Source organism: Bombus bifarius, unplaced genomic scaffold (assembly GCF_011952205.1).
Source record: "Bombus bifarius isolate JDL3187 unplaced genomic scaffold, Bbif_JDL3187 scf7180000008007, whole genome shotgun sequence".
Taxonomy (NCBI): Eukaryota; Metazoa; Arthropoda; class Insecta; order Hymenoptera; family Apidae; genus Bombus; species Bombus bifarius.
Window position 1 is genome coordinate 222,957 of NW_022884385.1, and position 17,658 is coordinate 240,614.

General features: G+C 34.5%; 1 protein-coding gene and 1 long non-coding RNA gene across 3 annotated transcripts; both read right to left on the minus strand.

Moving 5' to 3' along the window:
- Positions 1 to 6,688: 6,688 nt before the first annotated feature.
- Positions 6,689 to 7,101, minus strand: LOC117206465. The gene is made up of 3 exons (XR_004487399.1): positions 7,074 to 7,101; positions 6,995 to 7,029; positions 6,689 to 6,892 (listed from the first exon to the last, which is right to left on the minus strand). It is a non-coding gene; the product is annotated as an uncharacterized LOC117206465 (long non-coding RNA).
- Positions 7,102 to 9,723: 2,622 nt separating this feature from the next.
- On the minus strand, positions 9,724 to 16,533 carry LOC117206466. Of its 2 annotated transcripts, none has more exons than XM_033445815.1 (2): positions 16,335 to 16,512; positions 9,724 to 10,167 (listed from the first exon to the last, which is right to left on the minus strand). In XM_033445815.1, exons 1-2 carry the CDS (start codon positions 16,376 to 16,378, stop codon positions 9,825 to 9,827), a joined length of 387 nt encoding a protein of 128 aa, XP_033301706.1. In that variant the 5' UTR covers positions 16,379 to 16,512; the 3' UTR covers positions 9,724 to 9,824. The 2 variants fall into 2 exon arrangements, 1 of the variants encoding a protein (XP_033301706.1); XR_004487400.1 differs by lacking the exon at positions 9,724 to 10,167 and adding an exon at positions 16,011 to 16,220 and having other exon boundaries at positions 16,335 to 16,533.
- Between the last annotated feature and the right edge of the window lie 1,125 nt (positions 16,534 to 17,658).

Consider the following 17,658-nt stretch of genomic DNA (forward strand, 5'->3'; position numbering starts at 1 on the left):
TCGCGCAGGCTCAGGAGTTATTATTGGTACACTAACGCCATTCATCTTCAAACTGTGTTTGTACGGAACTGAGACGAGATGTCATCGATTTCGTCGAATCTTGCCACCACTTTCTGTTCGAATGAAGTATGAATTACTATCATCCTGATCTATAATTTTGGTGTACATTCACATGTCTATCATCCAAATCTTATCGCTTCTTTTTAATACAGAAAGTTTCTTTACGTGTAGATTATTGTACATTTTCTCCTGTTTATTTTGTCTCGCATTTTATTGAAAAGTAACTCTGTCATGTTCTATAAGGGGACCTAGGTTTTTTTTTAAAAATAAGGATATGAGACCGAATCTTTCTTGAATATATTAATTCTGCGGGCGAATAACCATTTTTTAACGAATAATAATACTGTTCTGTAGCTTAAGAGACCTATATTAACACTTAGCCAACTGAATAGTGAGATCTTTCCTCTGTAAAGTACAATACATTGCTGCGCGACTGAGCGGGAAGATCTCCTTTTTGACTTTTGCAACGCGTTTTTTTTCTGTTTTTGTTATTATCAGTTATTGTTTATCTGGAATTGTTCCTAATTAATTGCGTCACTTTTTCTGCTTTTATAAAGTACAGTATATAATAAAATACACCAATCTAGTGGTGTTAAAATTAATTAAAAAGTTACACTATCAGTTATGACTCAATAAAGTTATAATCGAACGATACCACATTGTAAAAAAATATTTTTAATTTCATGTTCAAGTCATGTTATTTACCTTTACTCATCTTTAATGTTTGTAATTTTACCTATATTTTGTATACTTTTAATATATACTTTTAATTTGATGTTTTGTATAAACAACATGTGAAATCGTTAAATAAAATCATTACCGCAAAATATAATTGACCATATAAATCATTTTTAAACTTCCTTATTTTTTAAGCAGTGAATATTAGTCCTCGATACTTGGAAAAATGCACGGTCGAAAGCGTATAGGTTGACTTGTCCGAGCGCCGTGGAAACGTATAGCTCGCAGTGGCGCGCGCGGTTGGCTAAGTGATAATATCATCGCATTTTGTTGTAGTACTTTTAGCAATTTTCATATTGGCACCATTGCTCTGTAAGAGCCTTGGCGAATTTGTTACATACAAGGTTGAAGTCATTCGCAAACCGACGGAATCTGAACGAAAACTGTGTGTGGTATTCACTTCTTACAGTTTCGTGAATGCCAAATCTAACGAATGCTTTTTTACACTTTTCTGTTATCAGCAAATTTCAAGGAATCTGAAGTAATAGTCTGTTATGATCAAAAACCAGTGGTCTTTATGGCATAGGTCTAACCCTATCTTTTGCCAAGGAAGCTCGGTAAAGTCTTCTTTTCTTCACTCCATTATTTTTTTTTTTTTTAATTTGTACTTTACAATTTGTCCAGCTGGACATTCGATAAATTTTTCTAGCTTTATTGCTAATTAATATGTGGATAGCTACTCTCAGTGGGATACCATCCTCGAGTTTTTCTATTTTATTTTTTTAGTGAGGTCAATGGGGTGTTTTCTGTTTAGTCTTTTTTTTATGAGAGTTCTTTTCTTGTATTTACCATATTTGCATACCTGCCGATCTCTCCTTTGACCATTGGTATTGAAACGCGTTGGCAACCGTTACCTAACCGTAGTTACTACTAATTCCCATAGATCGAATACAATATCATTACAATGCAATATCCTTGTCCCGAGTCGGAGAATCATCTATTTTCCAGAAGGCAATCGCGTTCAATCCGGATGATCGGCTTTGTATCCGGTGTCGGGAGTCTGACAGTCTTAACGATGAAAAAGTTACTCAATGGTGGTCGGTTCTGGGTCTGCATTGATTTTCCTTTGTCATCACATCGAATACCATCTACTTGTTATCATTTTTCTTATAACCGATGTATTCTTCCCAGTAATCTATTTTTCTGTTACCTCGAATAGACGAACCGATAAGATACTTAGGAATAATTGAGATGTTAAATCATTGGGAACCAATACAGCGTTATGCAACATTTTATTTCTGATGTTTTGCGAGTTATTTACAGGACTTAAGGCTTTCTGTTGCATGCTATCGGTACATTTTGTTATCCTGGTTCTCTTTAAATCAGATGATATATACATCGCTTCAAGATGCTTACTTGTTTGTAGATGTTGCTAATTTCCGATAAATTTGTCAACCAATTTTATCAGAAATTTGCACATTCTCTACTATCGCGCAAAGAAAATAGGAGTTAAGGTAAGATTTAATTTGCATATCTAATTTGGAATAATCTCTTCCCGAGAGAGAGAGAGAGAGAGAGAGAGAGAGAGAGAAAGAGAGAGAGAGAGACGGCCGTCAAATATTTTATATATATTATTATACTTGCAATGACGTAACTATGAATTTGCAAATTTTGAAATAAAAGTTTCTAAAACTCAGACATATCTAATTTTTATACTTTTATAAGCTTCATAATAATTCCGAACATCCTTGGCCACTAGATGACAGTAACATCTGAGGTGTGGTTGTGTTGTCCGTGATACTTGTAGCTGCTGACTGAAGATGTCGCTGCCGGGGTACTGCTATTTTTCTTCTAATTTAGAAAAATTTTAAATTTAAATCTAAATAAAAAAAATTTTTTTTTTAATTTTTCCATCGAGACAACGATCTACAGTGAGATCCGTTATAACGAGACGTGATAAAGTTCACGCGTAACGAGCGAAAATTCAAAGTCGATTTTCTCGAAAACACAGCCTCAAACGAAAAATTTTTATTCTTTATCTTCGACTTTTTTTTCGCGTAGAATCACCCCATTTCCGCTTGTACCACCAGTTACCAACCACCCTGTATAGAAATATACGAAATGTTGAGAATAAAGAGATACTTATTTTCCAAATTCTTCATTATAAATCGTTTTATTACATTTACACTGTAAAAACATTAAGAAAACAAATCATAGTAATTGTACGCGTCCGAAAGCTCACGGTTGTGAATGGAATGACGGAGGAAAGGAGTTGCAAGCCAGACGGTTGATTACATAGTGAACTATATGAATTTATTGAATGCGTGACTATTAAAGAACTGTCCTTTCTGAATATCATACACAATATCGACTTTATATCGTGTCCGGCGGTCAAACAGCGACCCTTGAACTTCGTAAGACGGAGATGAAATGTACTCTACTATTGACTTTGTATAAGTGACTCTGTCGTGCCTGGCGGTTGGACCACGATCGTTGATCTTTGTAAGATGAAAATGGATCATAATCTACGACTAACTATATGTAACTGACTGTCGTGTCCGGCGGCCAGACCACGACTTTTAGTTTATGTCAGATGGAAGACAACAGCTCTTGAGAATTGATTTCACGCATCTGCCCGGTTGTTGATCGCTTACGATGAGGGTGAAGGATAGAAGTTTGCTTCTTTTACCGAGTGGTTCGTTGGCCCTTCAAGAGTTCTAGACTCCTCCTAGGGTTCACTCAGCAGTGTCATAGAACCTTACCTTTTCAATTATCTTGAACAGTAATAACTTACACATCTTCACTCTATCTAGTAGCAATATTCATTTAAAAATAGGTAGTAATATTTATTTAACAATTGAAAAGAAGTCATGCAGCTGCCAATTGCTGACAAATGCTTTAAAACTCAAGGAAATAAAAGTTGAAAGGTATCGCGAATCGAGATCGAATTAATATCTTCCCATGCGTTTCATGTAATTCTTCAGACTGTTTATGCGTTTATTGTCATTGTCAGAACTGACGAAGAGGATTTAGTTAGTACGTAATGAGAAGAATAATGATGTCGAGTCAATGAACTCAATTTCAGAATGAAAAACGCTACCAACGAAAGAGAGATTAAGCTCGTCCTTTTTTTCTTTTCCTTTTCCCTTTTTTTCTCTCTTTCTTTCTTTTTCTTCGATTCTCTATCGGAATCGAGTAATTCGGTCGAGAATAACACGGACATATCGAGCGCAATTGGAAATTAATTAATTACTTAACATCAGCGGACCCTTGAAACAATTTGTTCTTGTGCAAAATTTCCTTTGTTACGAGACACGGAAGAAGATACAGAGGAAACTTTACGTGTTTGCATTTTAAATGAATTTAACTTAGTATCTTGTTTCCTGAAGCGAAAGGATCTTGTAAAGGATAGTATTCTCTTTCATTCGACGAAAATTCTTTAAATTATGGTGAAAACTTTATGTTTTGAATCGTCATGTAAAATTATCATTTAGAATTTTTATTTAGATGTTACTATTAAGAATTATAATTAAATCTTTACTTAAATGTTCCTATTTAGAATTATTATTAGAAGTTTTATCTAAATATTACTACAAAAAATGTACAGATACTGTTTTCTGCATTGAGTAAGAAATACTTATGCTATTTTCTTTTTATTCTATAATTAATATCTTTTTGAATTTGAGATTGTTAGAATTTAATCTTGGGATTAAGATTAATAATCTGTGGAAGACACAATGTTTATGTTGAAATAATATAATGTGATATTTATTAAACAATTATTATAAGAATTATAAATGTGCGTTCTAGTATGTAGACAGTTGGCTAGTTATTCACAGACTAACTGGCTTAGTGACCCATGGTCTTTGAAAAGGTTTTGAACCCCACTCTCTATGCAGTAATGAGTGTAACCTGTGTGGATGCCTGTGTGGCGTCACACGTGCCACAGAACCTTCTAGTAGCTTCTCGATGTGCCCAATGTTCCTTCCATATCCTTACGCTTCTTCCGGCGAATTATCGAAAGAGCATGCACGTGCTAGCCGCCGTGGTATATCTGACGAACGCACGCTAGTGGGGATGGCGCTGGGCACCGAAGGGAAGAATTCATACGATCAATCACCTCATCTGCATGCGATTGATATCATTGTATTCCAACAGAAATAATAATGTAAGCGTAGATATAATTAATTTATTTAGTAAATTGTTAGATCACGTAGATAGAATATATTAATAGCTTCGTTAAATAAATTTTAGCACTCCCACGTCCTGTGGCACCAATATGATATCAAGTGCAGAACAACTATTAGTGTCCGGTGAAACGATGTTGGTGTCACGCGCAAGATATCTAAAGTTTACGAACTTGAAATTTTTTATCAGAAAACGTCGGTTACTGGTTAAGGTTACTAGTAAATTTATGCGAGCATCAAAGCGTTAATGTCACGTCGACTACGTATATAATCGATAAAAATAGTATGGAGATTAAATATTGTAAAAAATTATGTTTCAGTGGAGAAGGAATTCGGAATTTAGTTCGAAACTCTATCTATTTATTCTTAGGATAATGTAAGTAAATGTGTTTCATGATGCTTTGGTAATCACATGTTCATGGGTCAGATTTTTTTTTTTTTTAATTTATTTATTTATTAAAATTATAATCAATTCTCGCGTTGAGAATGAGTTAGATTTAAAAATTAAATGTGTATGTGTTTAAATTCCAGCAATAAGTTCGTTTAATATCATTTATTTATTTGGTTTGTATGAGTGACAATGATCGCGTGAATATGATAAAAAAAAGAATATGAAAAGTAATGAATAGAGTGATGTGACTATTCAAAAGATGAAACCAATAAGAATTTGCATAGTAATGGTTTATGAATATTGTAATTTTATAAAAATTAACATTTTACTTTTCATAGTTAGTATCTTTGCTATAATAATAAAAACTTTTAATAAGAAAAAATTTCTATTCAGGTTTTAAGTAAGAATAAAGGAATATGGACATTTTGTATACATATTAATATCTTCTTTTCTGATGTATTAGGAATATTTATAATGAAAGACATAAATATTATGTTAATAATTAATTCAAACTTATGCAATATGACTGATTTAACTCGAAGCACTGAAATACTCCGAAATGAATGAAATGTTTCAGACATAAAGTTTAGGTATGATATCGAGAGTGGCATACTATACCCTTGTCTATTTGACCTTGCAACGACATTGAAATGGTCCTGTGAAGGTCATATTAACATTTTTAAATATGAACCTGCTTTTTTATAACATATGCTTGCAGCAGATATTGAGACGTTTGCAAAACACTACACACTACAGCTCGTGCAACAAGTGTCATAGTATTTCTGAAAATGAGTATTTTATACCTGGTAGTTTATTATTTCTTTCTAGATTTTATATTGATCCTATTTTCTTTCCCATCTTTCGTATCCAATTGGCTGCATGAAAAGACATATGTACAAACATTATATTGTATATCAGATACATAAAAATACATAGGAAGGTACAGAAAAAGTTATTCGTATTCAAATAGAGACACAAATGCCCGGAAACTCTCCTACTTGTCTTTCAATATCGTACCAAGTTTTATCACCGCAGCAAAATATTTCAATATTCTTTATACAATGACAAAATCAAGATAATAAAATGGTTAACCAATAGTTCAGATTCGATTTTTTAGCAGTTTTATAGATGAGGTGGACAATGAGAAAAATTTTCTTAAATGTTGCAAAGTAAAAATGAACTTTGAGAAACAACAAATACTTTCTTCCCAACATTTTATTTATTCACTTTTTCACTATTTTCTCCTTGATAATACAGGAAAGTTTAAATCTTTAAAAATTTTCTTCATATCAGATCGATTTAAATTTTCTATGTATTTTATATTTATAGTATTTTACATTTGAGAAACTTTAATATCTTTATTTAACTTCATATCAATACGTTTGATCGACAACTTATTTTCGAAAGTAATATAATTATGTCATATCCAACAGAATGCGTTTTCATTTTGCCTGATTCTTTCCTCCGTAATACGATAGATTGGTAGAGAAATTGGTACACAGATAGAACAACACTCGAGTAACGACTTCGAGTGCCAGTTTTCCACTATCTTCTTAGACCATTGCCCGTATCGACCCTACAAAGTCGTAGAATTAATTCGAAAGTAATCTGTACGCGGTCGAACTCGAACGAGATGTATCGAGACGAGTTGGCTCTAGCCAGAGCTAATTGCACGTACCAAGACAGACTATTCGGGAAGTTTTAACCCTTTCGCTACTACGGGCGACTACAGTCGCTTTCCATAAAATGTCACTGACATACTACGGGCGACTACAGTCGCTCTGCATAAGATGCCACTGACGTATTACGGGCGACTATAGTCGCGCTGCGTAAGATGCCGCCTATTGTACATACGACGAGTATTGTACATCCTCAAGTCTTTTATTAACAATAAAATGGTGTAACAAGAGGGCAGTGTATATGTTGTTCTCTTTCCACAATGAAGAATTGGTTGACACGAAACGTCATCATCGCACACAAAAAATTATTAAAAAAACCGAAGTGTGTTGTCAATTATAATCGATTGATGGGAACTGTGGAGCGAATCGCGATGCCAGTGCCAGGTTTGCGATGTTCGCCTATGTGTAACACCATATTTTGAAAAATACCACACGCAATACTATTATTAAAAGCTACTAGTATCATACAATTATATTATATTACATCATATTATCATATTCTGTAATGTTATTTGCTTCCAAATTGTGATTAACCCTTTCGCTTCGGGTGCCGCTTATAGGCGCTGCCAGCTAGATGACCTGTGGGTAACGGGTGCCGCTTATAGGCGGCAACCACGCGACGATCGGCACCCCAGATATCAGGCATACACCAGTGCCATCTATAGTCAATAATATACTTTTTCGTTACCAGCAGAGCATTTTCTGTTGATTTTATTGACATATTGGATTAATCGCTTCTTAAAAGTTACTCATTGTTGAAACAACATCAAAACATTTCACGCAATATATTTCATATATCCAAACGATCGTATCGAAACGTTTCATGCTAAAAAATCTATTAATCCATTGACAGTGAAACGAAGATTGTTTTATTATTGTTTTATTCAGCACAGTTGTTATTTAAGACTTAGGAAAACATTTATACAGCAATCACGCCACTGTGCGCATTTGTGGCGCGCGCCTCCGTACAGAGAGAGCACTTAGGCGGACTGGACTGCCGAAGCGAAAGGGTTAAAAGTGAGTGTGTTAAAAAGCTATAAATACTCTGTTTTGCGGAAAGTTTTGTTTCTTCGAAAAACACCATCAGAGGAGCGTTTTGCAGTGAGGCGTAAACGCGGCCGCTGAGATCTTTCTCGCCTACCGTGCACTGTTTTGCCGCCGCGAATCGTTCAGCGAGAGTGTCGCGGCGAAGAAGCTGCCCGTAGCGGAAAGGTTAAAGTTCAAATCGTTCAGCGTCGAATCAGTCGGTCGACCATCGATCGACGAACGATTTAATATCGTTTGAACGTAACCACGAGCGCGGTAAATTATTTTCCGCGACGGAGTGCAGTCGCGTAGATGCACCCATGACGAGCGAATTCAATTCACATTTGAAAGAGACTCGTAGAGGTTTTCCACAATCTTAACATAACTTTTCTATTTATTCTATTTAGAATAAAGTCGTCGTTTATTTCTCCACGATACTTAAGCTCCATTGCACATATGAATTTACTTCAATATTCATAGCCTATTTACAAAGGAAGCACTTATAAAAATGAATTTATTTATTTCATAAAAAATAGAAAGCAATAGAACCAAACGAAATACTAATAAATTGAACAGTTTTTAATTCAAAATCACTTTATTATTCGTGAAAATAATCTGTTGGATTTGTAGGATTTTTACTGCAATTAGTTTATTAATAATAAGTGGATTAAATAGATGTTGATTAAACAGGAAACGATGGTTGTTTAACGTAAACTGATCATAATAACGTATTATAATTTAGACAGTTACAATTAATTTGCAACTCTCGTCACTACTCTCTCGACAACACTAGCAATATTATCTCGACAATGCAATTCGCACTCTCTGACTTCTCGATTCACACTCTTTGACCTCTCAACTAACACTCTGACTATTAATTCGTCTTTCTCCCTTACATTCCTTTGTCTTTATTCTTAGCCCCACCACGCACGTGCTCCGCAACCGCTCGTGGCCAGAGTCACGTAGGCCTTTTTTTTGCGTAACTATTCGACCGAAGGACCGACGATACATTGTTGGGCCTGTCGACAGTTCGGCTTTCTCGCGACATTGTTTATAGTTCGTCCGATATCTCTTAGGCCTTTCGTCCAAGATACTACAGATATACGTAAATTTCTTAAAAACTGATAAATCAAGTTTTAAGTTTTGTAAAAATGAAAGGTAACATTATTAAGACAAGCAATACTTTAATATTTTGAAAATTTTTTTGACAATGAAAAAACATACGTTTAACTTCGGAATCAAATATAGGAATAATTTTGGTAATATGGAACTGATAGACAAAGTACTGAGTCTTAAAACTGCTGTCCTTTAGAAAATAAGAAATTTGACCTATCATGTGTTCTTTTTCTATAATCTTCTTATGTATAGTTGGTACATATTGATAAAAATAATAGTAAATATTAATTAATATATATAATAATATTATTATATAATTAATAATTAATAATAATATTATATAATAATATATATATATTAATATTAATATTAATATATATTAATAATTGAAAGTAGATAGAAATATGTGTTTTTTAGCCACATTCTGAAAGTTTCGAAATTTTATATGACGATTCAGATATTCGCTATAAATAAGCATAAAATTGGTGAGTGGTATAAAAGGAGTGATATATTCCTTGTTTTAGTTTAGATAGAGCAGGATATCGGATTCTAGTTATTTCAAAGATACAAAGTTAACAGTAACGTTCGTAAATTATAACTTTGAAAATATAGCAAATACATCGGTCTTCTTATAGAACTGTATGAAATATCCGAGATACTTATAGACGGTAGCGTATGCCAGAAAAATTATGAGATTTGAACACATTCCTCTAGTCTAAAGTCTAGGCATACTCGTGTGACGAATGAATTCGATTCAGAATTCAAAGAACTACCTCGTAGAGGTATTCCGCTGACGCCATTTCTCCACGATGAATAGTGTAAGTACTTATATACGTAGAATGGAGAGCTCGTGTTTTCATCCATGTCGACTCGTAAATTAGCCGATGCACTTCCACTAGCGCCATTATTTTGCTCGAATGGCCTGCGATTCTTGTACGCACACCTAGATGTGTTTGTACACTGGGTAGTCTCCTTTCTGCTTCTAGTGTGAGCTACTTTCTGGTTGACCCGTTTTTCTGCAAAGCTGCAGCTGAAAAACGCGAATTTAATTGACGAGACAAAGCGGCCAAGAAACGGAAGTAACGTAAGACAAATTTGAGGTACAACTTATTAAGGAAGGCAATGTAGAAGAGGTTTGAAAAGGAAGTGGTTTCTATATTCAGCCAAGTCAAATTAGTAGTTAATTAATTGTAGCCGATTGTTAGCAACAGTAACGGATATTGTTATATTGCTACATTATTTTATCAATCAAAGGCCATAGGTGAAAAACATGACAACTCGCATTTCCCGTTTTCCTATAAGACTGTAATTTTTAAATTCTTATTTTTATCTCTTTCTGCCGTTCCTCCTTCATTTCGTCATTAAATATTGCCACTCTTAATCCATATTATATGATATACAATATCATGTATTCATTATTTATACTCATATTTCTATTTATTTTATACGTTTACCATTATATTCTTCTATTTTATATTTCATTCACAATTTTATAGGTATAATATACATACTATTTTATATTTTACCATGTTGCTTCATCTTCAAACACATAATATTCTTCTTCAAATAAGTATAGAATTCCTTTTTCCCTTTCGTTAATCACTAATGTATCACGTTAATGTAATCACGTTAATGTATAATTTCAGTTGATCACAGAAGTATACACAATATGTTAGATCTACACTATATTGTGTATAAAATTATATGTAAATCATTAACATAGAAAATAATTTCAAATTTATTTTTAACAAATACTTATTATTCTACAATATTTATCTATTTCTTTATTTTATTTATTAATTTATACTACATTATTTACTGTTACAATTTATTTATGTATTCTTATATATTTTATTCTGATAATAGAATCGACGATAATAGAAAAAATAATGTTTAAGAATAAACTAGAATTTGTATTGAAAAATTATATGATAGAAACACACTATTAAATATTCAAGTAATTGAATACTTTTAATCGAGTGTATCTGATATAAAATCATCATTATCCATCTCGAACTTCTAATCAATTTGACTCAACCCGATTTGGAATTCTGCATCGTTTCTTTTTGTTAAAAGCTTTTTTACACCTCTACGAGAAAGATGTTTAATTTTACCGAATGAAATTGTTGAATTTTTAATCTTTGTCATACACTCGATTCAGCACATATATTCTGATCGTTCGAAGTTGGCAGTCGAAAATTTTGAAATTCACAATTGATGGTATACTTGTATGCTAAAGGTACGGACAGAGTGCAAAATTTTTCCGCCGGTCAACGTGGCTTTTAAAGCGGAAATCTCATTTCAGTGTCACGATCACGTGCACCGTATAAAGAATTCATACCGGAAACTACTTTGCATCCTACTTTCCGGATGGTTACGTAGATTACGTTCGACGATAGGTGTATTTTATTTTTCAATTTAAAATATATGTATATAAATATATATATACATATGTATATGAGGTGAATAATGTGTATGCTTGTTTGATAAAGAAACGAGTGCATGAATTCGTAATAGCAAAATATATTGAAATAAGTATAAGTACAGAGGTAGTGTATGCTGATTTGAATCGTCGCTCTATCAGTGGCTACAATACAAAAAACAATATACGGAGCATGTTTATACGTTTATATAGACAGACGTTACCACAAAAAGTTAACCTTCTTGTGTAACTCTAGCTGAAGATTACAAGAAACGACAATAACAATCTATTCAAATTTTTTTTGTTTTTGGACCTTGTAACCGAAAACAAGGTTAGTATTGAACGGCACAATAATATGGATCTCTTTCAGTTTTGAATTTTTTTCGGTTCAACGCTGGAACTTTTTCTACGGCCCTGGGCTGTTGTGTATGTAATATCTAATTTCAATGTTTTAGTATTTAATTTCAATATTCGGTTAATTTGAAATGAGATTAATTCGCCAAAGTAAAGAAAGTTTGTAGCTCTACTCTTTCAACTAAACTGTTTCTCCGAGAAAAACATTTTTTTGACAAAAACTATGGGCTATTGTTAAAAGTGGATTAATTTTGTTTACATACAGTGACTCGCAAGAACATTTGAACGTATAATATAGAGAACTTTTATAAATACATTATATTAATTATTGAAATTTTTTGAACTTTCGTTAGCACTGGAATGAGAGACATGTTCATCGATTATTATTGTATTAGCAAAATTTTTAACAAATTCAAAAATGTATATGGAAGATGCAATACATTTACTGCCAACGGAAACTTTCTAAAATATTGATGATATTAAGCAAAAATAGCAGTAATTATTTTATTTATTATATGACAAAATTACTACACTATTATTACGTAATAAAAATGACATTCTGTGCACACCAATTTTATGTGTTTTAGTATACTATGTTCTAATAGTAAATATCAATTTAAAGTAGCATACTTTCAAAATTTTCTTTATAGAACAAATGAAAAATTAATTCTAAATGAATTGGCAATCTTACCTAACCTAATTAGATATGCTTAAGTTAGAAAAATTTATCAAATGTCCAGCTGGACAAATTGTAAAGTATAAATTAAATAATAAAAAAAAAAAATTAGATATGATGGTGAACCTATTGAGGCTATACTAATTACTGAACACAGTATAGTATTCGAATAAGCCAACTTCGTTATAGTTTACTTAGATTTTCCTTTGGAGGACTAATAAAATTTATCTTAAATTAATATATGACATATTAAATGTTGCATCAACTATTTTATCTAAATCAACTATTTAAATGAAATTAGTAAATACAAAAATGCACTAAAAGAAGAAAACGGATTCGCAGAGTTTCAACGAACGTAATGTTTAAATTTACATTCTTTTATTTTGAATATGTCATAAATAAGACTTCAGTGGAGTTATATATGTCGGAGATGAAAGGAAAACCGAAGCCTTCCCTTTGTAATTTTGAGGAAGCCTTCTAATGCTTTAGCCTAGATTTTATCATAACTGTAATTAAGCAATTGTCAAATTGTCATTTGTAATTGTTTGACATTTGTGAAAGTGAAAGTGGGTTCGAGGTTTATTTATCTATCTATTTATTTATTTAACAGGCATAGGCCCTTTGGTATCGAATATATAAATATAATGGCGGCACAAGGTCATAAAAAAAGTTCCAGTCTTGAAGTCCGAGGCCAGGACGTCGTAAAAAAGAAAACCTTGGAACTTACGGAAGAGCGTTTCGCGTCGGAGACACAAGAAATCACGAAACTGATAGATCGCCGATGATCTGTTCGCGTCGCAGTTCGAACGTTTCACGAATAAGGTGAAAAAATTGAATTTCGTATAAGATGATGGAAATTTTATTATATAAATTCGACAGAGTGACGGTTCAAAGTGTTACAAGAAAATGTGTTGAGCGCTAATTTAGGAGGGTTTCTATATTGATGTTTTAATCCCTTTGGAAAGGTTATCGTCGGATATATATCAGAGGCGGTTATTCGGTTACTGTTTTGTTATTATTTCGATAACTGTGGCATGCAGGATGTTTCGTCTACTTGATTACTGTTTTTGAGCGGGTAGCTTTCTTGAGCGTGTGACAAGCGCAAGGATCTTCGGCAAGAGAAAATACTGTTCCCCTACCCCAGAGGCCACCCTATAAAAGGGAGAAACTAAGAAAGCTCGCGACGGTGAGTGCGGGCAACAGCTCGAGCGTTAGTAACATTAATGAACACACTGTAAAATTAATATACCGAGTATTCCTTTGGCTCCTTTTACGTCTTACGCCTCAAATTGGTGACTCTGGCATGATCTCAAGCGAAGGAAGTGGACGTATTAGTGTCATATAGACGTCGTTTCCACGAATCACGAGTGTTCGAGATGGCAAATGCCGGCGGGGAAGAGCTCGAAAGTGCGACGAACGCCACCGACATTGTGAAAGCAGCGAGCAAACTCTGGATACCGCCATTTTGGCCGAAAAACGTCACGGGGTGGTTTATCGTGTTAGAAGTGCAGTTCAGGAGTGCGCGCATCGCGAGTGACGAAATGAAATATAACATCGTCATCGGGAACCTACAGGAACGATACATGAAACTAGTCAAGAACATAGTGCTCAACCCGCCGGCGACGAGACGATACGAACTGTTGAAGAACGAACTTATTAAAAGACTGGCTCATTTGAACAAGAAAACGCAACGCAGAAAACCGGCTCCGCCAATACGCGCTAGTGACATTAATAAAGACAGTGTTGACCAAGTACTACCTTCGCACCCTTCGCGTCTTACGCCTCAGGTTGGTGACCCCAACACGATTCTTGACGCTGCGAAAAAGTGGAAGTTATTCGAGAAAGAACAAATGGGAGATCGGACGCCGTCGCAGTTTTATGAGGCATTGAAGAGCCGGGCCTTCCTCTCGACTCCGGACGACTTCCTCCTGGCGGCGTGGAAAATCCGTCTTCCAATGTACATGCAGCAAATCCTGGCCGTCGGGAACGAAACGAACCCAAACGTCATGATCAAGATCGCAGACCGGATACACGAGATAACAGCAAAGGCAAGCCGAATTTCAACGGCAATCAGACGACGGTACGAAGACTGCGACGGGATACGAGATGGGCTAAACCAATTGTAAGCGGAAAGTAGACACTCAGCATCGATAGCCGACGCCCTCCAAAAAGACGTTGGAAACGCCGCCGACCGCATTCCAGAGAAAGGATGCAGCACCTGGGCCTATGTTGCTACCACGAAACCATCCAAAGTTGCGCAACAAGGTGCCGTCCCCCATGTAGTTGAAAACAAGGAATTGAACCCGACCTATGCATGTACTTGAGCAACAGATAACGCGGTGTCGCGAACGGAAACGAGTACGAACCTGTATTTTCGACAAGCCTTCAAGTGGCATTTTGTAGTGGCGAACGTTAACACGCGAATTTCGAAAGTTTGACTTTAAGCACACAGATTGGTCTGTGATTAAAGATAGTGTTTCTATCAGTGTTCAGGCGAGTTATCAGTTTATATATAGGGTGATTTTTCGAATCGTGTTTTAATTACAAGAAAAGGAACGAGTCCAAAGCTCTTTGTGTGGATATTGAATTGTAGTTAGTGGAAAACAGATTAAGCGATCTGAAACATATTTCCTGAGATTAACTAAGCGGATAAAAATAAACGCATAGGACATCGAATTTAATTTGTGCAAACGAAGCTGTCAAAAAGAAAAACGCGATAACAGAGCCACTTAAATGGAGGATTATAATCGCCCAAAATACAAACATACGCATTAGGATGTAATGTCAACATTTTTCTCCTTTTCACATAATATTTATCATCGAAGAGAACATTAAATAGAGGGGTAAGTATACAAATCTAATAATGCAAATAACATCAGACGACTTACTTTAACGTATAATTGTTCAATGCCATTTTCCTCACTGTCAATGCGTTAGCTATTAAAGATGTTCGAACCGCTATTAATACTCCTCCATCTCTCTTTCTTTGATTGCTTTAATGTTTCTATCAAGTCCATAAATGTTATGTGAAAATATGAATCTCGAACGCCTAGGGCAGCTACCTGTCCTTCGTCATTTTCGGCTGTAAAACGAGAAGGCGTCAACGCTTGAGGATTGCCATAAATGGCGTGTGAGCCAGCAGGCTTCGATGTTTTGCGAGTATTTTTCTACAGTCATTGACATGAACAAACGTCGAAATAAAACGCCGCGAGTTTGGCATTTTCGAATTTACAGAACGTGCTGTAATCGCGACTGCCTTAAGTTCACTTCTTAGTATTTTCTTATAGAGTCGCAGATATTCCCTATAAAGCAGTTCTCTTTGTCAGTGAGAATAACATTGCAAAGATCAGCAGTATTAGAAATAGCGTGATGCATTAATAACAAACTTCGTTCTCAGGTCGCTAACAATGGGTCTAAGGGAAGTATGACCGAGGGATGGATTATGGTTTCTGGTAGGTCCCGGGACGTAACAACATAGAACAATTGTTTAGCAACGCGAAGAAACAATATTTCAACATTATATGTATCGCAAAATAAAAAATTCATTGTGACGCCATGGACAATTCCTGTAAAACTTGCGTGTTTTTCAACGTGTTAATAGTTGCAGACGTATGATTATATTCCTTTATACCTGTAATGAGGCTAGATATATTAATTGTCAGTGATTGTAAAGAAAGAACATTTTTTTATATTTTTAGTATGGTAAAATTCCGAGCTTATCGATTTATATAGAATAGGAGTTCACCAATTCTCTCTGCTATGATTTTCCTTTCGTATAGTACAGTTCATTTTCAGATAATCGAATTCAATCGACAGGAATTCAATGAGTCGAATACTAACCAAATCCCGTTCCAATAAGTGCAGTCTTAGTCAAAATCCTCAATGCGAGAATTGATTGTAAAGTACTTGTAAATAAAAAAAAAAATAAGTGGAGTTCTGCTGTAACAACGAATAACGTTTCAATAAAAGATGTAAAACATAAAAACAAATTTATTAAATATATTATCACTATAAATATAAGTCATATATATAGCGTGTTTGCTTTCATATATTATTTGTTATTGTTACGTAGAGCAATAATTTCATTATATTAATATTAATGATTATTATGATGTTATAATAATATTAATGATCGTTAATTGTTACGCCACGAAGCTTACCACAGGCTGTATTTTCTAACCGTCGCTCGCGGTCCTACAACGTCGCAGGCAGACCGTCTTATCTGCCCGCCGGATCATATACAATGTATCGACGAGAGCATAGTTGTCGCCAAGCAGCGAGTTCTAGAAACGTCGATTTTTGACCGTTACGTTTTTCACACAGGAAGAGGCATACGTGATCATAGGCGCGAGCGGTGGCGTGACTCGAGCATAGTCGGGGTCGTCTTCCAAATGAGACAAAGGAATAATCGAAGGGCGATCAGTTCCTTCTGACGAGTCTAACGTGACACTTCGACAAATCTGACGAGCAAACGAATTTATCTAGAGATATCGCAAAGTCGAGTCAAATTTCTGTAACATATTCATCATATTATTGTAAAATATATTATTCTATGTTAACCTGTTAATACAGTGTTACATTCGTTAAACCACCTCTGTTATCTTAACCGAAACAGGGGAACGACTATTTCGCGGCGTCGATTAACATAATCGTAGCGAGAATTTACGCCTCTCGCTGACGCGTTTTCCTAGCGACCGCGTCTCTCCGCGAACGGTCGTAACATTAATCATTAATGATATCAATTATTATACTAATAACGTATTAATTATTAAAACTTAAATGAGTAGTAATTTTGTAATATTTTATATGTGGGTCATAGAATGCTTTTGAAGCATGTTTATTATTTATGTTTATGTTTGTCTTAATTACAGAATCTTGTAACTCTGCGCTTTAGTCCGTGAAACTGTCAATCGCGAGTGTCCACTAATAATATAAATAATTCACTGAGTTTTAAGATGAATCTTTTCAACAAATAATTAAAATAAATAATCGAAGAATTAATTAAAATTGCATTTATCGCATTCGACACTTTTCTTCGTTATTTAACCGTAATTTCAATTACTCTTCGA

What these genes read in the sequence shown, in the direction of transcription:
- LOC117206466 (XM_033445815.1), bottom strand. Translation starts at nt 16,378, where the DNA reads ATGAACTGTACTATACGAAAGGAAAATCATAGCAGAGAGAATTG. An exon ending in AATCATAGCAGAGAGAATTG is followed by an intron (nt 10,168 to 16,334) that starts GTGAACTCCTAT and finishes CGCGTTTTTCAG; the next exon opens with CTGCAGCTTTGCAGAAAAAC.